This window comes from Caretta caretta, chromosome 3, assembly GCF_965140235.1.
Source record: "Caretta caretta isolate rCarCar2 chromosome 3, rCarCar1.hap1, whole genome shotgun sequence".
NCBI lineage: Eukaryota > Metazoa > Chordata > Testudines > Cheloniidae > Caretta > Caretta caretta.
Genome location: NC_134208.1, coordinates 202,890,528 through 202,915,538, shown reverse-complemented (window position 1 = coordinate 202,915,538; position 25,011 = coordinate 202,890,528). Strand labels below are relative to the sequence as shown.

Genomic DNA, 25,011 nt, shown 5'->3' with positions numbered 1-25,011 from the left:
GGCCCCAAGGTTATCTTGTAAAATGAGTAGACTCTTATCCCAAAAGGATATGAAAATGATTTTCAATTCCATATACAGCCTCTATTACCTTAATATCTGACCACCTCACAATCTCTTTGTCATAAATATAAAGGGAAGGGTAAACCCCTTTGAAATCCCTCCTGGCCAGGGGATAGCTCCTCTCACCCGTAAAGGGTTAAGAAGCTAAAGGTAACCTCGCTGGCACCTGACCAAAATGACCAATGAGGAGACAAGATACTTTCAAAAGCTGGGAGGAGGGAGAGAAAAAAAGGGTCTGTGTGTCTGTCTATATGCTGTCTTTGCCGGGGATAGACCAGGAATGGAGTCTTAGAACTTTCAGTAAGTAATCTAGCTAGGTACATGTTAGATTATGATTTCTTTAAATGGCTGAGAAAAGAACTGTGCTGAATAGAATAACTATTTCTGTCTGTGTATCTTTTTTGTAACTTAAGGTTTTGCCTAGAGGGGTTCTCTATGTTTTTGAATCTAATTACCCTGTAAGGTATCTACCATCCTGATTTTACAGGGGGGATGTCTTTATTTCTATTTACTTCTATTTTTATTAAAAGTCTTCTTGTAAGAAAACTGAATGCTTTTTCATTGTTCTCAGATCCAAGGGTTTGGGTCTGTGGTCACCTATGCAAATTGGTGAGGCTTTTTATCCAACATTTCCCAGGAAAGGGGGGGGGTGCAAGTGTTGGGAGGATTGTTCATTGTTCTTAAGATCCAAGGGTCTGGGTCTGTAGTCACCTAGGCAAATTGGTGAGGCTTTTTACCAAACCTTGTCCAGGAAGTGGGGTGCAAGGTTTTGGGAAGTATTTTGGGGGGAAAGACGCGTCCAAACGGCTCTTCCCCAGTAACCAGTATTAGTTTGGTGGTGGTAGCGGCCAATCCAAGGACAAAGGGTGGAATATTTTGTACCTTGGGGAAGTTTTGACCTAAGCTGGTAAAGATAAGCTTAGGAGGTTTTTCATGCAGGTCCCCACATCTGTACCCTAGAGTTAAGAGTGGGGGAGGAACCTTGACACTTTTATTATATTTATTCTCACAACATCCGTGTAAGATAGGCAAGTTCTATTTTACCCTCTTTACAGATGGGGAACTGGGACACAGACAGGCTAAGTGAATTGCCTACGGTCATACAGGAAGTCTGAGGTGGAGAAAGGACTTGAAGTGAGGTCTCTGAAGTCACAAGCTAGTGCCCCAAGCATTGGATTATCCTTCAAACAGCTATGCCAGATAATGATGAAAGGACTGAAATCCTTATCTGTTTTAATCTGGTAAATATAAGTTCTGTCAGTAGAATTTGATGTATCATTATCTTCATTGTTCAAAAATGCTTTCTAGCAGAGTGGAAAAAAATGGAGAAAAACCGTGGCTATCAAAATGTGTCAGCCACCAAAAACTGGCTTTTTGTTAACTAAAACATTTCAAAATGATCACTGAAGTTTTTGATTTACTGAAACAAGATGGGTTATTTTTAAATGAAAAACTTGTATAAAGTATAAACATTGACATTTTTATGCAATAAATTGCAGTTTAGAGAAAAAGGTTCTTATTTGATTGAAAAAAGTTCTAGTTAAAGAAGTTTTGACCTGCTCTACTTTCTACACAAAACTTTGCTTTTTAAGAAAAAAAAACATTAAATACATTTTTCGTTACTACAGTCAAACCACATTAAAAGACCATTAGTAAGGTTGCAAAATCAAGCAATTAAAAGCTAGGAAATGCCAGAATTAAGATTGCCTGTGCAACTTAATTTGGTCCCTTGTGTGTATGCATTATGATACAGTCTTTAATTACATAATCACATACTATTTTGCCACAGGATTCCTGGCTCATTCATTGCACAGGACAGTGGTGTTGACTTATTCAATCTTATTAACAGTCCTCATTGTTCAGTGGATGGCTCCATGGCTTATTTACTGTATGCTATTCAAACCCTGTGCTGATGACACAATTATTAATTTCTTCATGGGCTTTTCTGTAGCACCCCTCACCGTTTGTTGAAGCACTCAGATACTACATCAATGAATTAATGTTCACAATGCCCCTGTGTGCTCAGGGTGTGTTGTTCCCATTTCAATCCCCATCCCCAACACTCTTCCTCCCCACCCCCCCCAGCCTTGTTTAGCGGCATGACATGAAGGGCATGTCTACACTTTGAGCTGGGTGGGTGATGCCAGACTCAAGGAGACATCCTTGTGTGAGCTCTCAGCTGGCTCGGACAAAGCTAGTGCACTAAAAACAGGGGGTAGCCGCGGCAGTGTGAGCGGCCCTGAGTACGCACCCGCTGGGGACCGTAGGCATGTACTCAGGTCAGGAGCGACGGAAGCGCCCTAAAAGTGGATGGGCCACCGGTGCCTGAACTGTGGCCCTGCACTGCCCCTTCTTCCCACCCTCGCACCGCCCCTTCCATGAGGTCCTGCCCCTGTGCTACTGCTTCCCTCCCCAAGACTCCGGTGCAAAAACAACGAGGAATCCTTGTAGCACCTTTAGCCCACGAAAGCTTATGCCCAAATAAATGTGTTTAGTCTCTAAGGTGCCACAAGGATTCCTTGTTTTTGCTGATACAGACTAACACGGCCACCACTCTGAAACCTTCCTGGTACAGTATCCTAGGGCTTGTGTGTGTGGAAAACTTGTACCTCTTTTAGCTATGCTGTACTGGTATAGTTAAAGCAGTGCAACTCTAGAAATTGCACTGGTAAAGTGCTTTTACCCCTATCACTTATTCCTGTACGGGAAGGGGGGTTAATTATACTGATATAAGGCGCCTTTATGCTGCTCTATCTGCATCCACACTAGGGGTTATACTGGTATAACTATTTTGGTTTTAAAAAAAAAAAAAACCCACACCCATAACTGTAACCCCCTACAAACTCTGAATGTGGGCCCGGCTTTAGCTGAATCTGAGGGGCTTGTCTACATGAATGTTTAGTTTGTCGCAAGTTGGGGTGTGAATTTACCCCGCACTAGCCTGCAGCTCACATCTGTCCTTGGGAATCCTGGAGACGTGTATTAACAGTTCTTTAAAGTGCATTTATCTAGTGCTCTTTACACTGGGAGGGCATCAGCAGGGGCCATACAGACAGTGCAGCAGGTCAGTGCGGAGTAGGGTCACACCCCAGCTTGCAATGAACTAAACTTTCTTACAAAACTGCTGTAGGTGAAGACCAAAATATTGGGAGATTAAAGCCATGATCCTGCAGATTCTTAAACAGGTGCATAATTTTAGTCATCATCTCCTGTCTGCTGCTCTTGTGCTTAAAGCCATCCATCCACTTTTATAGCATTTCTCATAGGACGTGTCTCAACACAGAAGTTGCACCAGTAAAAGTTTTGGCAGAATGCATTCATGTTGGGTCGTTTGTGCCATTCAGCATGTCACCACAGCATTGGGCAGTAGTGGCAGAAGTGTGGAGCAGTGCGGGTAGACATCCCACTTTCTTTGATTGTGCCTCAGTGGCATAAAATCTCTTTACAACAATGAAAAGTCACTTAGGTTTTTCAGTACACTAAAAATTACAGTGACTTTTTTTATATACACAGGCCCGAATTTTCCAAAATGGGAGCCTAAAGTTATGCTTCTAAGGGGGTGGGGGGGGGGGGGGGAATTTTCAAGTCTCCTGAATGATTTACGGGCACAAGTCCCATTAACATCAAACTTTGATAGAGGCATGTAGCCTGGTTGATGCATTTCAGCTTTCTTGACTTCTGTGAATGCAGTATGTCAGGAGGTGGTTTTGGTTGCAAATACAGCACAGGGCTAGAAGAGTGTTTTAAGTGTGAAACGTCTTAGTGGAAAATATCTCTATGCAAAATATGAAATTAATACCAAGTTAGGAAACCACTTAAAGAAAATAGTCCAAAATGTCTGTTTGAGCAATTCAAGACTATAAAATTGGAAGAGAGTAAAGAACATGTAAATAAAAAAAAATCTGTTTTAAATTAAAAATCAGGGTTTTGGTTTTTTTTAATCCCTCTGATGTTGTATATACTGGTCTATCAGATTGGGTCCACGCTGCTGCTGTTCTTTTTATTTCAGGAATTTGCAGAGGAACTCCATCAGAAACCAGAGCTCTGCTTGGCAATAGTAGGCAGAGGGTGGTATTTGAAGCTGCCAACGATTTGCGGTCATTTGTGGCACGGACTTGTTGGCTAGACGTTGCAGATCTGCTGTGTCTTTCTCTGCTTTTTTTTTTCCTTCTCCACCCTAATTGTTTCTCTTCCCCATCCCACATCTTGATTGTATTCTCGGAACGTCTCCATGAATGTTTCAGCATGCCATGTATTGGTTGTTCTGTTTGTTTATTTAGGGCCAGATGTTCAAAAGATGTTCTAAATACGTGTTTGGCTTTCCAAAAGGGACACCTGTTGTTCTCAATGGGAGCTGCTGCGCTTTGAGTACCTTTTTGACAATCAGGTGCCTAAATGGGAGTTGAGCTCTTTAGAAATCTAGTCCTGAGAGACTGTGCTGAGAACAGCCTCTTTGCTCACTTGTGTGAGGATACAGTCAACCGAGCCTCGTCTTTCCTTCTGTTGCTTTATTCTCTCTCTTTTCTTTTGTGTGTTGGATTCAATAGGGGTGGGGAAGAAATGAGTTTGCCCCCCTCCCTCTTTGTTTGTCCTTAGGTGTTTTTCCTTTGTAGGGGTGGCTTGTTTACCTGGATGGAAGGGAATTGTATTTCGTACACTCATAAAGTGCTTTTGTGTCTCCTCGGTTTTGTTGTCTGTGTAGGTGTGGATGGAAAACCGCTCCGTTTGGGGAGGTTGGGAAGTGGGTCAGTTATGTGCAGGAGAAAACTGAATGAATGGGTTTGAAGATACTCCTCAGCAATGACTCATAGCAATGCGGGGTGCAAAAATATCTTATTTGTAAATATAATACAGCAATTGTGTATGAAATATTTATCTTCTAAGTCAAAGAGTTATTACTTGGAACGGTGGGGTTGACCAAACTTCTGATGCACTGGTTTAGGTTCTTCATTTTCTTATGTGTAAATGTATAGGGAGTTTTCATGGGTTTTTTTGATTGATTTCCCCTCCCCAAATAAAAAGCTACTTGTGGGTCCATAGTCCCAAAGACTGAGGTCTTGTGAGTGGGGAAGAGCATCCTGCAAAGGTGAGCAGAGAAGTTTTATTTCTGTTCCCAGATCCAGAAATAGGAGTATGGCTCTGGATGAGAGCTTGACACAGTTTTATTTTAGAAACAAGAACATCGAGACAATCTGAACCCAGCCCTTGCTGCTGCTGCTGCCACTCACAGCTGCCACAAGGGTGAGGAAGATCTGTAGACAACATTTTAAAAAAGTTAGATATGGTAAATAAAAGTTTTATAGGGCAGGCACTGTCTCTGGCTCTGTGTTTATACGAATGGGACACCAATTTTGGTTGGGACTTTTATGTGCTGTTGTAATACACATCATAAAATGTTTTGTCATATCAGAGCAGTGCATTTAACATAAAAAACAAGAGTAGAAATTATTATAAATTAGTAACAGAGCAGAGAAAATGTTCTTGCTTTTGCATTTCCTGACTTAAAGCTGAAAATTTTTTTTTGTTAGCACAGCTTTTGATTTTGTAATATAATAAAATTTCTACTATACTCAGAAGCTTTAATTAAAGCTTCTATGTGTAATTCCTCTTTATGCATCGCATGGTGCAGATTCCGTTTTGTCACTTTACGGGGATTGGAGGCTTTGGTGCAATTCTTTTTGTGGCACTACGAAGTCTGCTGAGTGTAGCTGGCGTCCCACAGCCTGAGACTCGAAAAATTGTACTTTGACAGCCGTATATCGTCCACACAGATGCAGCCAAACAGCTTTTGGATTTAAGCAGTTGATTTGGAATGATTAACCAGCAAAACGGATTAATCCTAGACATAATCTCTTTATGCCTGTCTTTCCCAACACCTCCGCCCCCTCCAAATGTCCTGTGTGCCTCATCCTTCAGAGGAGCAACTTGCATCTCTTTTACTGTGCTGTCAGTTTACATACAAACGGCACAAAAAATGTCTAGAGGTGGGCTGAGGAAAGGCAGTTACGTGATGTGAATAATTTCTTTTCGAAAGGAACAGATTTCAGAGCACTTTTATAGTATTTTACAGATACTGACATCCACTCAATCTCTTCTTCTTTAGGTTTGTTTTAGATTTATTTTCCATTGCATCTAGTACAAGTGTAACATGGACAGACCCTAGTTGTCGGCAGGTGGGATCGAACCTAGGACCTTAGTGCATGAGCCTTTACCACAGAAGCTAAAAGCCAGCTGACTCTTAGCTAAGGCTGTAGAGCAGACTCATTTAACTCTCTCTTTCTAAGTGGTCTTGGTGCCACGAGATGGGACAGAACACCACACCCAGAAGGTGTGTGGTTTACACAAGCAACCACATTGCATCCTTTGGACTTGGGGAAGACCCTGATTCAGGAAAACAATCCAGTGTGTTCTTATCGTTATTCAGCAAAACATTTAAGCATAGGCACAAGTTCTACTGAAATTGAAAGTTAAGCAGGTGCCCAAATGCATTGCTGAATCATAGCAAAATATCTTGTCTCCCTCCATACTTTTAATTTGTTGTGACGTCTTTTGCTAATACACAGTACCACTAGTATTTTTTTAGTGGATCAGACTTTCCCTTCAGTTGACTGTCAGGACACTTGTCGCAGGACAGTTAATGTCCTAGTGTGACTTACCAGCTTGTGTTCTATGACTTTAACGTTTGGAGAGAGAATTTCTGGTTTTCATTTAACAAAATTCTAGCCAGCACATTGTGTTTTGTTTCCTTTCCTTATTACTGTCCACCTTTCCATAGCTTCTTTCCCTCAATGTTTCCCCTTGATCTTACATCTGAACTGTGGGTGTCCTGTGTTGTGTGTGCTTCTCTGAGTTGAACTGTAATACTTTCAGGGCAAGGACATAGACTTTCCTCAGACCTTCACGTGTTATCTGTTGAATTAAAGTGTTTTGTGCGGTAAGGTGCTACTGAATATGAGTAAGGGTATTTGAATTGTGCATTATGTGCTTTGTAAAGCTGACATAAAATACTCCATAAATAATCATGTCCCCAGAGCAGATAATGACAGGTTTCAGAGTAACAGCCGTGTTAGTCTGTATTCGCAAAAAAAAAAAAGGAGTACTTGTGGCACCTTAGAGACTAACCAATTAACCAGATAATTAACCAATTAACCAGATAATGTCACATGTCAGTTACTTTTGTCAGGTAATCCTCATTAAGGGCTTGATGCTGCATTCCTTGTGCATCCACAAGAAACATAGAGTTTGGTTCTATAAAGTATATGTCCTTATGCTGGGATGAAAACTTCTTTCAGGGACACTGTTCACACTTCTCTGTTTCTCTCCCTCCCTTCCCCCTCCCCACCCCCGTTGATACAAATGACAGCTGACAGATAACAGAAAGGGATTAGAGAAATTATTTTTCCAGTGTGTGTTTGTGCATTTGACAAGCAGTTTCACTATTTCTCTTTATAGTCAAATTTGCCTATTTGGATGTATCTTTCATACAGCAATGGGGACAGTTAAAAGACTGTAAAACCATTTAAAAAAAACTGGTGAGGGTATTGAGGGCAGATGTCTCACCGTTGTTATGATGGCTGTCAATTGCTTGACCATAGCTAAGTGGTGGACATGCTGTCACTTTTGCTTATTGTATCAATTATGATTATTTCACTAGTTCGTCTTCATCTATTGCCTCCTCATACGTTCAGATTGTAAATTCTTTGGGATGGAGATTGTCTCTTTATTATGTATGCGAACTGCACAGCACAGTGGGGGCTCCAATCCCTGTATGCTGCTTCTAGGCACCACTGCAATACAAATGGTTCATCAAGTGTCGTGCTTGAAACTACTCAACTCTCTCTCTCTTTTTTTTTTTTTTTAAAGCTGACTAGACTTCAAGTCGATGGGATCACTTTTAATTAAATCAAGCAACCTGCTTGTGTCCGTTGTGTATTAGACATTATATTCTATACACCGCCCTTGATCCATTCACACAAGAAGGGGGAAAAATCAGCTGTGAAGCTGAGCGGCTAATGGATCAGTCAGCAAAGGAATGTCCGAGCCCAACTGAATTTGTCAGAAAAAGCAAGCTAAATGCCACTGAGCCAGCCCCCGTACTGCATTCTCCCCATGCGGTGGTCCCTGGGGAGGATCGAATCAGAAAGATGGGTCTTCAAGTCCTCACCCACAGAGACCAGTGAGAACAAATTATAAACTGGTACTGCATTGGCCTTGTGTGACCAATAAGTGCTTGTCAGGGTGGATGCCAAGGGAAATAAGGTGACATGGCTGCTTCAGGCAGGCAGCTGTCTCAGGGAAATCACTGTTCCATCCCTGTTGTTGGAAAAACAGTGATGACCCTGAAGTACAGTCCACCCCTGAGGAAAGCACTTGATTGAGGCCTACCCTGACTCCCATGACCGCTGCACTGGATGCTCTTGTGTAAACACTGTAGGAAGCAGGATGTACCCTGTGGGAAGACCCGGCAAATCCGTTTGCCATCTGGCTCCCATTCTGTGATCCCTGGTGGCTAGGCCACTGGTTATCTTCTCAAGACCAGTGGCTCTTGCTGAGATGGTCAGCGTTGGATCACTTTCCTTAAGATAGTATTTGCCGCTGCAAATTTAATACCTTTCCAGTCCAGACAGGATCCCCAGTCTTTAAAAGCTTGTCTATGGAGGGGAAGGATGCTCCAGTGGTGAGGGCCCTCTCTTAGGAATTGGGACCCTGGGCCCTGCTCTCTCTCAGACTTTGTGTGACCTTGGACAAATCCAGTTAACCTCTCTGTGCCTTGTTTCCCCATATGGAGGGTAATAGCACTGTCCTACGTCGTGGGGGTGTTGTGAGGATAAGCATGTTTAAAGATTGTGAGGTGCTCCGATACTACAGTAAAAGGAGCCGTATAAGCATTTAAGACAGACCAACATTATCCTGCTTTTTAAAATTTTTATTTGTATTGCATCTGTTTTGTGGAATAAAAGAAAGTTGAGTAATATCATAGACTGCAACTTACATGATTAAATCGTGTTCTATGTTTTTTTTGTTTTTGTTTTGTTTTTTAAATGTTCAGCACATTTTATTTTAACTTGGATCAATCGGAGCCATATTTTCTAAAGATCTGTAGAATGTGGCCTTATTTTTTGTTGCGTGGGAAATGGCTGAGTTTCAAAGCTTTACAGGAACTGTAACTGGTTAGGAGAAATATACATCCACTTTCCGAATAATTTTAATAAATAAAATTTTCAGTGATCCCACATGGACTTTACAATTGGATTTTTATCTGCTTTCAGAAAAATGCATATCGTTATAAAAAACGCATATATGAATTACAGACAAAAACAGGAAGTATTTAAATGGAAAACAGAATTAACAAGATTCCTACAGTAATTTAATATGTATAACTGAGCATGATTGGGCAGATACATTCTCTCTCTCTCTTTCTCTTGCACGTATACAGAATGTAGAACATGAAAACATTTAAATTACTTAGAAATATATTATGACATCGGAATGGAGATTTGGGATGTGGGATTAAACTGTGTAAGTGACATTCTGTGATTTGGTACCTTCAGGGTGGCTGTTAGGGCTGTTATTTGTTAACAGTGAAGATAAGGTGGACCCGGCCTTGTGGCATCTGCCTTGCAAGTTTAATGTTCATATTGTTTACCCTTTTTTTTGTAGGATTCCACTGTTGTGACTCCAATTCTTCTCAGAACAGATCCACATGGATTTTTCTTTTACTGGACAGATCAAAATAAGGTAAGAGAAGAAATGCCTTTTTTCGTATTGATTTCAATACGGTGCGATAGGGCTGGTGCGATAGGGCTTTGGGCAGGAAGCTTTGCACTCTAATTCTGGCATAGAGGACGCCCAAGGAGCGCTGCAGTGCAGAGAGCTCCTCTGTGATGTAGAGAAAGCATACATGCTCCTCCCCAGCCCCTGCTGCACAGGGCATGTGGCTGGGAAGAAGGAGAGTGATTGGCAATCCTCAGCTGCCTGAGTGGCCCCTTGTGGACAGGGGCCACTACTGGCATAATACAGAGGTGTTCCAATTTATACCTGGGGACCAATCTGGCGTGAAATCTTGGCTCTGCTCAAGTCAGTAGGATTTTTTCCATGGTGTGGTTGGTCCAATATTGGAGGAGTTTAAAGCCACCTATTTAAACCTCCCTGCTGAGTTACTCTGCGCTCCTCAGCTGCGACTAAGGATGTGGGTCTATGTTTTTATTAATCCGTGTTGGAGATTCGGTCTCTTGTTAAATATGTTCCTGTATGCTTGTTGGGAAGGCTTAGAGCCTGCTGCATTGCTCCTATTTTACACCAGTGTCATTCCAGTGCTGTCCTGTTTCCCGCAGAAGAATCCATGGCATTACACCAGGGTGAAAGTGGAGCAATACAGTGGCGCATCAGGCCTTTGATCTCTTGTCAATATGCTGTCATAGCGATTCAATGGAAAAACACAGTCCAAGTATTATGAAGAAATTAGTTCCTCTTGTCCCCGAAGATGGATTGTGGTGGTACCTTGTTAGAAAGTAACCTTATCTTGTATCTGTTGCCTGTTACAAAAGAAAATATTAGAATAATGTAATTGCTTCTGTACAGTTTTCATTTTCTGTTAGTGTTTTTTGCTGGTATACAAGGCTGAAGCATCAAGGCTGCTGAAACTTAGTTTTCAAAACACACCCTCTCACCCTCAAGTCTTTACAAATAATTCTTTGGCGTTGCAAAAAGGCTTTTATTTTGGTTGTTCTCTATACCACATGGTCCTCTTTAAATATAATGTCCCTTTTAGGCTTTGATTCAGCAAAACACTTAAGCATGTACTTAAGTCTGGAGTTAAAAAATGACCCAGAGTTGATTGGAGAGTTTATTCACGTACCCTTCAGTTTCCTACTGTTGTCTGTAAAAACAATGCCTTGAAGCAGTTCTGTAAAATGGCTATTTATAGAATGGTTATTTCCATATTCATGAAAAAATGTATTTATAATGCCCAAAACATTTTTTAAAAGGTTGGGTATTTGTACAAGAGACATAAGTGTCAGTCTGATTTTTTTGAAACTGGGGAATCCAATATATATAAATGGCAACAAAAAAGATTTTGTCTGGTTAGTAATTCATGACAACTAAGTAAAGCTTGTTTTCAAAACCTATCCTAAAGGTCTCTTTATTTAAAATGTTTGTGTTTGGGGATGATCACTTTCTGCTTATGCAGTGAATATTTTGATTTATATTTATTGTGAAATTATTGAAATTTTTAAAAAAAATTAAATTCTGGTTAAGTATTAGGTGAGATATTTAAGGTGGTTCTTATGATTTATGGTTGGAAATCCAAAGAAGGAACAGTAACCTTGCTTACACACCTACAACCATTGAGAGATCTTCTAAGAGACACATTTTTCACAGCACTGCTGTCATGTTTCTGACAGATGGTAGACCATCACGGGTTAATCTGCTCCCTTCTAAAAAGGAGAAGTTATGAATTCCATCACATTTTGGACTTACCTGAAACCATTCTCTTCCTCTTGTGTACTGGAAGAAGCAGACACAGGTTTTGGCTTCATTCCATGTAATCGGTGCTAATTAAAATGGGTATGTGCGACTGGCGTTACATTTTGGACAGGTTTGTCAAAACCTCTCTCTAAATCCAGAGAGTCATACACCTCTAACAACATTAAAGCCTCAGTGAGACACGCATCTCTTCACCATTCATCCTTATTATTATTATTATTTTTATTTTATGATCAGCTACACAATAATTTGTGTGTGTGTGTGCACTCATCAAAAGAACTGAAGGAAAGGGTAGATATAACAAAGGGAAAATTCTGCATGCATGACCTCTGTGGTGTTTTCTTGAGACAATGCACAGTTGGTGCAAATATAAATTGCATTTATGCCAGTGGTAGTTCAATTTACACTGGCATCTATGGTATTTCCTGTTCTGTGTTTACAAGATAGAGCAAATACCTCATTAAAATCAGATTCTGAGGTATAGATTGATTTTTTTTTTATCTTTAATGGTGCTTGTTTGATATCTGTTGATAAAAAGACACATGAAATATTAAGGTAACCAACTTTGCTCAGAATAGCAAAACCACAATAAAGAACTTTCTTGCTCAATCATTCCCCTCTATTCAGCACTGGTAAGGCCTCATCTGGAGTACTGTGTCCAGTTTTGGGCCCCACACGACAAGAAGGATGTGGAAAAATTGGAAAGAGTCCAGCGGAAGGCAACAAAAATGATTAGGGGGCTGGAGCCTTATGAGAAGAGGCTGAGGGAAATGCGATTATTTAGTCTCAGAAGAAAAGAATGAGGGGGGATTTGATAGCTGCTTTCAAAGAGGATGGAGCTCCGCTGTTCTCAGTGGTAGCAGATGACAGAACAAGGAGTAATGGTCTCAAGTTGCAGTGGGGGAGGTTTAGGTTGGATATTAGGACAAACTATTTCACTAGGAGGGTGGTGAAGCACTGGAATGCGTTACCTAGGGAGGTGGTGGAATCTCCTTCCTTTGAGGTTTTTAGGGTCAGGCTTGACAAAGCCCTGGCTGGGCTGATTTAGTTGGGGATTGGTCCTGCTTTGAGCAGGGGGTTGGACTAGATGACCTCCTGAGGTCCCTTCCAAACCTGATATTCTATGATTGATTAATATAGGATAGCTGGCTTTGGGCCAAGGGAAAGAAGAGACCTCGTCTCTCTTTATGACAAGGAAAATGTACAAAGTCGGTGCTTACAGACGCTGTGTTTATTGCCTTGGAGCTTGGATGTTCGCACTCCAGGGATGGTGTGAAGCTGAAAAAAGACCTGTTCGTGTCACATCTGTCCCTTCTTCACAGCCAAACCAGAGTACAGAGATGCTAGCAGATATCCCCCTTCCTTCCTCAGAGCACTGGCACCAAAACAAGGTCTTCTGTAGCTGAGAAGAGAGAAGATCAAACATTTCAGAGCAAGGATTCAGTAATATTCCATAGGATCTAAAACTATGCCTTTCTCCCTGATGATGATGAGTAAGAGGCATGAGAGACTAGATAGTCGTTGATAACCTGACCCCCAATTTACAGCTCCTGGGGATTATTCTATTATCCTGTGCAGAAGGAGGAACAGGGAGAGTATGACTGTATCCCAGGTGATGTGTATATTGTGGAGTCCCAGCAGTTTATGAATGGGAAGAATCAAGGGACTGGTATAAAGTCAGGTTGGTTTTGGCAGTGGAGGAAAGGAAGGGGGAGTAGCACAATGAGCTGGAAAGTGGCATTAGCTCTTAGGTTCTTAGACTGTGTTTTTTTCCAAGGCATGAACAGGGCCTTTCTAGGTAGGGGTAGGGATGTGTGTGTAAAGTCCTATCACTGTGGCCCAATTTGTGATTTCGGGGTGCTAACCCAATATAAATAACATTAGAACAAAATGAGTAGTGACTGTCGCCGTCTGAACTTTTCCTGGAAGGTTGCTGTCCGCAGAATACTGATCAGTTCCAAGGTAACCTGGGTTTTTATGGGACCCAGATCATGCATGTAGATGCTTGGGATGTGGCTTGTCCACTGGCATGGGTGAGCCCCACAAAGGTGAGAGCAGCGTCTGTGATTTTCAGGGGTGGACTTGGTCATGTGCAGACCTCATGGTGCTAGGGCTCTGCCTCTCTCCATTCTTGAGGGAGTGTACTACATTGCAAAAAAAAAAAAAAAAAAAAACCCCAAAAAACCAAACAGCCCTGCAGCAGTAAGTCTGAAAGCCTGGGTCCACTGATTGCAGCTCTCAGACCTCGTGTTCGGGGGCTCAAAATTGTAGTGTAAACATTCCCGCTCAGGCTCTGAGACCCAGCAAGGGAGGGGGATTTCAGAGCCCTACCAGGAATGTCTACACTGCTATTTTTGTTTTTGCAGTGTGGACATACCCTTGGAGTCCTCCCCCTTGGTCTCAGGAGCTTTGCTCTGTTGTGTTTCCCTACAGCTTGGATTGGGATGCTCTGTTAAACACTGGCAACCCATGGACCCTCTCCTAGAGAAGATGATATGAAAAGGTTGCGGTTACTATTTCAAGGACTGTCTTCTTGGACAGATACTGTACCCTGGGACAGTATTCTTCCACTTTGCCCTGCCTCATGAGATTCATAACTCATAAAAAAAATAGATGGTGAAAAATAAATTTCTGGACGGCGAGGGTTTTGTCATAGTGGTGATGCGGTTTCTCTAAGAATAGCCTTTGTGTGCAATGGGAGAGCAGAGCATAACTCAAGATACAGGTTACCTATTGATAATAGTTTTGGATCAGCTGAATTCTGCTGCTTTGATAAGGAGTTTGAAGATAGAGAAGCTGGCAAAGTACTATTATAATGTGGCCCAGCGCCCATTCCTGTGCTAGCCCGAGGCAGAAGCTAGCTTCAAAACAGAAGCTTTGGATCCCTTGACATTTTTGGAATATTTCTCTTGTCCAGCCAGCATGAAAGGTAAAGGATTGTTTATAGAATTCTTCAAACCCTGTGCTGTACAGGTGGCTGGGTACATTTTTTTTCCTCTGAATAGCTTGATCTGGAGGAAAAAGCAGTCCCAGGCAAGAATGCATGCAATTTCTGACCAGGATCCTAGAGACAAGCTCACCTGCATTCTGATCCTGCAATCAGATATAGACAAGATGGGGATCAATCCATTGCAGGATTGGACCTTTATTTTGTAAATTTTCAAATTAACAATTTTATAAAACCATAAGATGTCTCGTATTTTAATTGTTTATAATGTGCCCATGCACAAAGTGCACTGCTGCCTTCGATTTACAACTGGGCTATCATTTGTTATCATTCAATCCTAACTTAGTTATATTTAAATTTGAACTGTGACTGGTTTTTTTTCTGTTGCCTTAGGGATTTAGGTGCGCACATTTCTCTTTGACATTAATGGGTGGGATTTTTATATATGCTTAAGTGACTCAGAAGCACAAGTCCCATGTGTCTCCTTGAGTCATTTAGCTGTTTCTGAAAAAGTACCATCCAGTGTCTCTGAATGCCTAGGCAGTTTTGAAAAATTTCAGGAGTGCTCTTCAGTTGTTTTGGAGTTGCACAAAAATTGTGCTTTTGTACCATTCTGAAAGAAAAGTAAACTTCTGCCTGTAACAAAATTAGCATACTTGCCCCCCCCCTTTTTTTTTTTTGGAACTTCCAGACAATGAAAATATCCATTGATACTTTAGGAATCATGGAGACCTATTAATATTCGTGCCTCTCCATGAGATGAATAGCAGATGAATAGCAAGATTTTTGCCTGGACAGTACAGGGGTGCAGTGCAGAGGTGTGGCATTTCATTGGCAGCTCTAAGAGGAACTGTGGTAGATGCATACAGAATTTCCCTTGGGGATCTGGAGCAGCATATGCTGAAGTGGCAGCTTGACCACCTTCTGAACACGTTCATTTCATATTTCAGCGCTAGTCAGCTCTGTTGGCCAGTGTGCAGTGTGGGAGAGGCCATGGCCCAACCCTCACCCTACCCCTTTTGGGAAGGGTAGACCCTCTGGCTTTGCTAGTATCGAGCTCTGGTTGTGCTCTCCTACCGTGGTGAAGATGGCCCCTTACATAGAGGTGTTTAGTAGAGGGGAAAAGTTCTTTTTGCAGGTCCATGCAGAGTCAGCCAGAATACCGGCTCTGTTCACAGTAGACCTCAAAAATTCTCCCTTCTGCTGTATAAAGTGTGTCCCTTGTCTAAATCTAAGGCCATGTCTAAACTACAAAATTATGTAGACCTAAATGACCTTGGCATACAGCCGACACAGTTATTAAATCGTTTGTGTTGTGTGCACGCGTAGCTCACAAAAGCTTATGCTCAAATAAATTGGTTAGTCTCTAAGGTGCCACAAGTACTCCTTTTCTTTTTGCAAATACAGACTAACACAGCTGCTACTCTGAAACTTGGTTCCTTGTGTCAGCAGTACGCATCCTCACCATGAGCGCTTGTATCAATGCAGTGTAGTATGGGTGAGTATCCCACTGTGCAACTCAGCGCCATCCAGTGCAGGCTGTTTTGGGAATTTTTTGCAGTGCCTGATGGGGCTGGAATGAGTTGCGCAGGGGTGACTGGAAGCATGTGGTCAGATTCGCATAACGTGGTCTTCTCCGTCCCATAATTTCATCTGCAGCCCATAATATTTTGCACCTTCTTTTCAAAGACCCACAAGCCCACGCATCCCTCCTCGCTGCCCACCATCTCTGATGGAAGCATGGGGCCTTCACAGCTCTGCACTATTGTCATGAGCGTTGCAATCACAGGGCGCCTGATCCTGCAGTATTTGCAGAGGCACAAGAGGAGCCGTGGGGAACATGATGTTTCCTTGGAAGCTAGATTGCGATGGGACATAGAAACAATTCAAGGTTCTTGGTGTCATTCATGGAGTAACTGTAAGGGAGATGGTGGAGTGCCGGTTCCAGGCCCAAGAAACAAGCACTGACTGGTGGAATCTCATTGTTATGCAAGTTTGGGGTTGTGGGTAGTGGCTGGAGAACTTTCGGATACATAAGACCACATTCCTTGATCTGTGTGCCAAACTCACCCCAGTCCTCCAGCTCAGGGACACCAAAATGAGAGCTGCACTGACAGTTGAGAAGTGAGTGGCGACTGCACTGTGGAAACTTGCAATGCCAGGTTGCTTCTGGTCAGTTGAGAATCAATTTGGAGTCAAGAAATCCACTGCAGGGACCGTTGTCATGCACGTGTGCCGGGCCATTAATCACCTCTTGCTATGCAGGACTGTGACTCTGGGCAATCTGCAGGATGTGCTGGATGGTTTTGCAGCAGTGGGGTTCCCGAACTGCAGTGGAGTAATAGATGGCATGCATGTCCCTATTTTAGCACCAGACCACCCTGCTTCAGTACATCAACAGAAAGGGCTCTTTTTCTACAGTATTGCAGATGCTGGTAGATCACCGGGAACACTTTACTGACATCCGTGTGGGCTGGTCAGGGAAGGTACATGACGCCTGCATCTTCAAGAACACGGAACTGTTCAGAAAGCTACAAGCAGGGACTTTCTTTCCTGACTAGTGGATTACCATTGGAAATATGGAGATGCCAAGAGTCATCCTGGGTGACCAGCCTATCCCTTGCTCCTGCGGTTCGTGAAGCCATATACTGGCCCCCTCAACAGCACCGAGAAGCGCTTCAGCAACAAGCGCTCAGCAGGTGCAGAATGACCGTTGAATGTGCCTTTGGTCTTCTGAAAAAGGGTGGCTGGCATTGTTTACTTCCCAGATTGGTACCTCAGTGAGAAAAATATCCCAGTGGTTATAGCCGCCTGCTGTGGCCTGCATAATATCTGTGAAGCAAAGGGAGAAAAGTTTCTGCTGAGGTGGTGGGCGGAGGTGGAGCGGCTGTCTGCGGAATTTGAACAGCTAGATACAAGGGCTGTTAGAAGACCTCAGTGCAGAGCTATACAACTCAGGGAGGCTTTGAAAGATGATTTTAATAGTGAATAGTGTGGGTTGTTGTTGTGTGCTCTACCTGGCCTTGCTGTTTCGTGGCCTGGTATGAATCTTGTGATTGCTGTGTATGTAGGACTATAACAATGTCCATGCTCCTATTAATATTGTTTGTTGGTGAATGGTGTTTATGGGTTCTGTAACACAGTGCAGGAACAGGAAATTGGTCGCTGTCAGATCTGCTTAGTACCAGCCAGCATATGTTGTGAACTAATAAAGATGAATTCTGTTCCAAACAATAAAATTGTATTCTGTAACATGAACCAGGCAATTAAAAAAAGGCAGTACTTGATTAAATTTAGGGAACAGGACTTACGAAGGAGAGAGAACAGTTGTTTCCATTTCAGGTACCCCTACACTGACCTGTGAAAGTCACGGTTGGTGCATGAGAAGCTGTGATTGTCTTTAATGTTCCCTGGGTGGAGTGGTAAGGGCAGTGCACTGACCCCTGATGCCATGTGGAATGTTGGGGATAGGGAGGTCCCAATATAGAGTTTTCTCTATGGGCTGCAGAGAGAGGCAAGCACGGGATGAGATTCTGGTCCCCTTGAAGTCAATGGTAAAGCTCCAATTGATGTCAATAGGGCTAGGATTTCAAAAGAGATGCTCTAGGTCAATCACGGGCTTGATGCAGGAATCACTAAGTAGTGCAGGAATCAATGCGGGAGGCTCTGTGGCCTATGTCATACAACAGGTGAGATTAGATGGTCATAAAAGTCCCTTCTAGCCCTAAAATCTGTGATTGAGAATTGATCTGCTATGTGTCATGGGGCCAAAGTGCTACATCTAGAAAAAGAGAGGAGTAGAGTATGTAGGATCCTTCAGGATCCGAGTCAATTTCAGCATTCCTGTAAATAGCGGGTCACTTTTCAGCTAGTTAAATTGCCAATGATCCATTCAAATCGAAGGAGCTGTGCTCACTTGCACCTGCTGGGGATTTGGGCCAGTATCTTTTTATGGTGCTCTGTGTCCATTTTTAAATTTGGCTTTAAAGCAGAGCGTTCCTTAGTGACCTGCAGGCAAAAGAACTTTAAGTCCTTTATATGTTTTACAGTGCATCTGATTAGAAAACTGTAGTAATGGGTATGTTTTTTCATATATATTTAATACATAACTAATATAATTTCATCACACTAATTTCACACAGAATTTTAAAAGGGTCATATAGCTTTTTTTAAAACACCTGCTCCAACATTGAAGTAGCTTTGTTTAGTTTAATAAAGAAAGAGTATACTGTACAGTCTATTTCACTGCTAAGGAGGTCTTGGCAGGATGTCTATAAACATTCTGACTGCCTAGTCCCTCTCTGTGAAAAGAAGGCCAAACAAACCCTTTGTACTGAGGCTTTTAGAAGATCAAGATTATAAATACTGCTGAATCAATGGGAAGAGGGGATGCTTATGCCTCTCTTGTTAAGCGATCATCTTAACATGCTAAATCAAATTAAAGTTATTGTCTTTTTCCCTGTTTGTAAATATTTGGTAGTAACCTTACCATTTCAGCAGACAGAACCACTTACAGTGAGTCTGCACTTATCTGTCGTGAGCCTTAGTCACAAAGGCATTCTATCAACTTGTAGGTCCCACTCAAACAGCCTTTTGCTGCAACTGCAAGCTATAATCCACACACAATCCGAGAGCCAAGACACATGAACTGAAGAGTATTACAGGCTTTGAACACAACTTCAACATTTTTGTATCAGTTGGGTTTTTTGTTTTGTTGTGAACACTTTTAGAAAGCATATGTTTTACGACATAGTCCCAGCATTCTTGTACCTGTGGGACTTTGATGTGGATATAGGTACGACATCTAACCCATATCTCCACATCCCCTCTGGTAAACTGAGGCTAAGTGGAGCCCTTGGATCAATGGTGAAAGTCCAAAATCCCTTTCTTCTGAGCTCTGTGACCTTGTTAATTATTGAAGGAACCTCTGGTAGCATCTGAACGTTGTTGTCTTCAGCTATACTTTGAGTTAAACTCCTAGAAGTCTATCTGAGTGAGTAATGAGTTAGCGCACGAATGTGGGAAACAAGAATCCTGTTAGTTGATACCAAGCAGACTGATTTAAGTGGCTTCATGACACTTCTCGGGGCACCCAAGGTTCCAAGTTACCTTGCTTCCACTGATGTAAGTTGCCCTCTACACCAACCTAATAACTCCACCTCCGCGAGAGGCATAGCACCTAGGTCAATGTCGTTAGGTCAACGTAGTGTCCCTGTAGTCACTGCGTTGCTTATATTGCCTGTTGCTGCCTTTGACAGCCAGAGCCCCGCCACCCTGGGGCTGACTGCCCAAGTGGGACTTCACCTTGAATGGTTTCTTGAAATATGCATTAGCCACTTATGCTAAACAATCTGTTCCACTTCGTACGTGGACACACTTCGTAGCAGGGACATACTGAGTTAGTTTCCCAGACCTGAAGAAGAGCTCTGTGTAAGCTTGAAAACTCATCTCTCTCCCCGACAGAGATTGGTCCAATAAAAGATATGACCTCACCCACCTTGTCTCGCTAATATCCTGGGACCAACACGGCTACAACAATACTGCATATTTAAGACTTTACTCCTCAGCAGAGCCCTCAAAAATAAGACTGGCAATAACACCCATCCTGGCACTTTCACGCTGTACTGGAAACTGACTGGGTTACCTTTCTCCTCCCTGCTGGGTTTTGAGTTAGAAAGTGAGCCCCCCTGCTTACCTTAGGTGTGCTATATAGATCACTTGAAAGGAAAAAGAATCTGTTTATATATTTAAAGTGGAGCAGCTTTCTAGCTTAGCAGTTAACACAACAGAGGAGTCAGTCTAGTAACAATCTGTAGTCACCTGTAATTCCCAGATGCTGAGATGCCCCCCACCCCAACTACTTACAAATCAGCATGTGGAGCGGGAGGGAAGTGAGGGGGAGTGATGGGGATTGCAGCTGAAAGTGAAAATAAAGAGAAATCTTTCATGGAGGCCAGCTTTCTGTCATTTGCTATTGTATTTTATTTTTAAGAGGAAATTCCTCAACTTTCAAAACATGGAAATTGTTCAGGACTTGTAAGGGAAATGGGACTACATCAAAGACAGAGGCACAGTAATAAGCATTTGCCACTGGTAAATATAACTTCTTAGTGCGTGGGATATAACCTTCGTAAAACAGGTGTGGGAAATTATTAATACACAGTTCCGGCCCAGTACTTAAAATGAGAGAAATCCTCAACTTTTAAAAGGGATTACTGCTTTTGTGGGGTGACTAAATTTTTTGAGACCAACATGTGACCCCTTAAATTGGCCTAATTATTCAGAAAATGCTGAGCACCACTTACTCTCTCTGAAAACAGTGTTGTCCTAATGTAGCTGTTGGAGCGCAAGAGTATGTCCAGCAAATTGCTGTATGGAGAACAGGCTGTGCTCACTCTTGTAAGAACATACTGTAGCTTGTCCTACTTTTGGAGAAGAGATAGGGTTATGCAGTTGTAGATTCAGTTCAGAAATAAATATTAAGGCTGGTCAAATTTTCCATTGTAACTGTTTTTTGGTGGGAAAACTGGTTCTTTGAGAAACCAGTGTTTTTCATAACAAGTGTCTGATTTATGTGAAAAATTTCAGGTTTTAAAGTATTTCAGACCCAAACTTTGACAGAAACAAAACAAAACATTTGGACCGTCTGCACTAGAAAGGTGTAACAGGATCCAGTGACTGGAAGTTGAAGCTAGACAAATTCAGATAGGAAAAGGCCTATATTTTTAGCAGCATGGGTAATTAACCAAGGGGACAACTTACCAAGGGTCGTGGTGGACTCTCCGTCACTGGCAATTTTTAAATCAAGATTGGCTGTTTTTCTCAAAGATCTGCTCCAGGAATTATTTTGGGGAAGTTTTATGGCCTATGAGATACAGGAGGTCAGACTAGATGATCTCAGTGATCCCTTCTGGCTTTGGTACCTGCAAATATGACCTATTGATCTTGTATGTAGCTGTGACACTCTTAGTACCTTTCCCAGACCCAAAGAAGAGCTCTGTGTAGCTCAAAAGCGTCTCTCTCACCAACAGAAGTTGGTCCAATAAAAGATATTAACTCACCCACCTTATTTCTATGATTAGCCCATGTTAATTCATACATCCTGTGAGCTGTTCGGAGTGTTGCTTTATCTCTGTCGCTACAGTAAGTTTAAGTAGCTTAAGTAAGTTTAGCGATCTTCAACTAACAGTTGTGCACAATTTTAGGAGTAGCGTGGTGTAGTGGATTAGGGCAGTGGAGTGGGGTCCAGAGGATCTGGGTTCTAGTCCTAGCTCTGCTGTGAGACCTTCAGCAAGTCACTTCATCTGTTTGTGCCCGTTTTCCCTCCTACTTTTTGTCTGTCTTGTCTAATTAGAATGTAAGTACTTTAAGGCAGAGACTGTCTTACTGTGTTTTTTTTTTTACAGCGCATAAGACAATGGGGCTCCAGTCTACTGTAATACAAATAATTTGGCAGCAGAATTGCTAATGTACATAAAATCCCCCAGCTGCACAGAGACCCGGGCAATAATTGAACACAGCAGCGGGTTGGTCAGCTGGAAGTCAGACTTCCATTTCTTTGTTTTTTACTTTTTAAGTCTTTTCTTATTTCATAGTCTTCACTACTGCACAGGTGCCATTGATTTTGCCAGCTGACCTACTGTTAGTATGGTTGGAAAGACTACTGCTCTTACATCAGCCTTTGTACTTTTGAGAAAAAGCAATTGATCTCTTGATGTCTGTTAAATTGGATTCTCTGTGTGCAGTTGGGCTAGTTCAAATACTACTATCTCTTTTGCATGTTTGCTCCTCTTACTCACTATTTATTCTTCCTATTGTGCTTTTAAATAGCCATTCTTTTTTGGGGGAAAGTTTGCATTCAAACGCATTTTCTCCAAGTAGGATATGTTCCATCTCTGTGCATGTCATCTCCCTCCATAGGTGTATTCTTTGACTGCAGCTACTAATACAAAATAAGACAAATTGAAAAAAAAAAAGGGTTTTAGCAGAAACATGGGGTGACACACAACTAACTGTGGGATAGTCTGAATGTTTCATAATCTTTGAACAAATACTTGCACTTCTTTAAGACCAATCAAGTGCTGAGACTATTCACTTGACCGCCCTGCCTTGTATCTTTCGGTATGTCTACACGGTAGTAAAAGACCCATGACTGGCCCATGCTAGCTGACTCGGGACTATGAAATTGCACTTCAGGCTCAGGCTGGAGCCTGGGCTCTGGGACCCTGCAAAGGTATGTAGACATACCCTTTGTGCAGTCTTGCTGATCTGGTAGCATTTTGCTTGAACTCGGTATAGCTATAAATGACTACCCAAGTCTCCATGGTGGTAAGAAGAACATGCTCTATTGTGCAGCGTTCTCTTTTGTCTATACCACAAACTGTTCAAAGCAAGTGGACAGTAGTGTACTAGGCAGTCCTCGTAGAGAGAGGACAGCAGCAGCAGCATTCGGCTACATCTGTCCTGCCTCTAGCCTTGCCCCTGCTCTTTAGTACTTGATGTCCCCCACTGCTCCAACTCCTAGTGCTATGCATGGCCAGTGATCAGATGCCATGCAGGCACACCTTCCCACAGCAGCCTTCAGCACTCCAAGTTCTTTGCACATTCGTCCCACAATATTATTTTTTAAGTGTTTTGTAACTATGGAGGGGCAGCACCCATCACCATCCTCCTCCAGAGAGTCTGCTGGGGTAGAAGACTGTGGCTCTGTGGAAGAAGCGTCCCCAACAGAGGCTGTCTGCGGGTTATGCTGAAATAGAGATTTCAAAATTTGTGTCGAGATTAAGGCCAGAAGGGACCATGAGATCATCCAGTCTGACCAGCACATCCCAGGCCAGTAAATGTCTCCCAGTTACCCCTATGCTGAGCCCAATAATTTGGGTTCAACTCAAGTATTTCAGTCCTCAGGAGGCTCAACTGCTGCAGAGAACAGGCAAGAACAAGATGCCACTAACGCTCAAGACCCCTGCAATGACAGGGCCTTGATTAGCGAAGAGACTCCCTTACTGGTTCTGCAGGAGTAGGGCTTTTTTACATGGTGGGGGGTAGAGGGGATGACCAGACTAGCTCTGCAGTAGCTATTCCAGTCAACTTCCCAAGGTCGACAAGCCCCCTAGCTATAATGCTTTGTTGGAAAGAAGTCCTCTTCTATTTCTGGGCAGGTCACTGATGGCAGCGCCCTTTTAATAGGAAAACCAAACCCAATAGGCACTGGCTCAGAATCTCACTTGCGACTGTTTAGTACACCTTTTCTTTTTTTTTTATGTCAGTGTAACTCCACTGATGTCAACGGTTCCTCCTGAGTTACACCAGTGTGAGGGAGTGGCACTTGGGACGCAAAAGGGTTTACTGGCTCCCATGCCTTATCCATCCACTTGAGGTTCTGACACAAGTAACTCTTTACATTATTTCTCCAAAGATAGGCTTCACAAGGGGTGAAATGGCACTCTGAGGCCCCGAAATCCAAAATTTAGATCCTCAAAATCCCTGTTTAGCTGCTGCCTCATTCTGTAGCTGCCTAAACTCCTCAGCCACGTGATCTTCTGCCAGCTGGCGTGTGCATAGCCTCCTCCGTCCTGCTGCTGCTGACACCTAACTCATGCTTAAGCCCTGTCCGGATTCATAAAACAGGGTCTTCCCCTGCTTGTTTTGCCTGTGGGGCCCAATCCACTGGACGAGCTCCGAGACCACTTTAGAGCACATCTACCTGATAGGCCTCCCCACAAAACACAGCTGGAGGAGGTGGTATCCCCTTTATATGCTTGAGACCTGTAGTTTGAGCCCTCAACCCAGGTGTGGGAGACGTGGGCTCAGTTTCCCCCTCTACTTGCTGTAGAGCATGGACTTAAACCCAGGACACTCACCTCCCAAGTCTCATCCCTAGCATATGGGGTATTTTGAGGTGGGTCTCTCCTGTTGAAGCTGTTCATTTGCATAAAATATTTAAACAGCGATTGGAGCAGAGTCTTGAGCTTGGATCCCTCATCCCAGGTGAGGACCGTAACCACAGGGCTATGGGGTCAGTTGCTCTTTCTCTGGGCCAATGCCTTGTTATACAAAGTGGAACAGCTTCAGCAGGAGTGACTGAGAGAGACTTGCTCCAGGATACCTCCGAACCCACTGGTTGGAGCACTAATCTAGGAGTTCAGAGACTTGGGTTCAAGTCCCTGCACCGTCACCTTAGGCAGAGTGGGGCTTTGAACCTAGGTCTCCCATGTCCTTGGGGTGTGCCCTAACCAGTGGGATATGTGAGTAAAAGTGGGAACAATGACAGCATTTTTTCTGAAATCGGGCTGAGCTGGTGTTGGTGCCTGACTCCACGAGAACGGTTGATGCTGTGAATCCCGAGCAGAGGGAGATGCATCCTTCCACCTGGAGTTAGGTGCCCAGCTCCGTGAGAGGGCCAGGGCTTAGGCCTCACCCCTTTGCTCAGCATTTTCTGTTGGCTAGCTTAGGTGCCTCCCCACTCAATGTGCTGGCTTCTGTGAGTCCTTTTTTAAAAAAAGTGAGATGCAGCA

The 25,011-nt window shown here is 42.9% G+C and overlaps 1 protein-coding gene across 7 annotated transcripts in view; it reads left to right on the top strand.

The window, feature by feature from the left end:
* The window catches only part of PLCB1 (phospholipase C beta 1), a 666,388-nt gene that overhangs the window by 7,947 nt on the left and 633,430 nt on the right, over positions 1-25,011 (top strand). For 6 of the 7 annotated variants that reach the window (XM_048842561.2, XM_048842562.2, XM_048842563.2 and 3 more), the window contains exon 2: positions 9,721-9,798. In XM_048842561.2, coding sequence (XP_048698518.1) covers positions 9,721-9,798 — 78 coding nt within the window. Of the gene's footprint in view, positions 1-1,238; positions 1,302-9,720; positions 9,799-25,011 lie in introns of those variants that run through there. The other variant, XM_048842564.2, reaches the window with a different exon arrangement.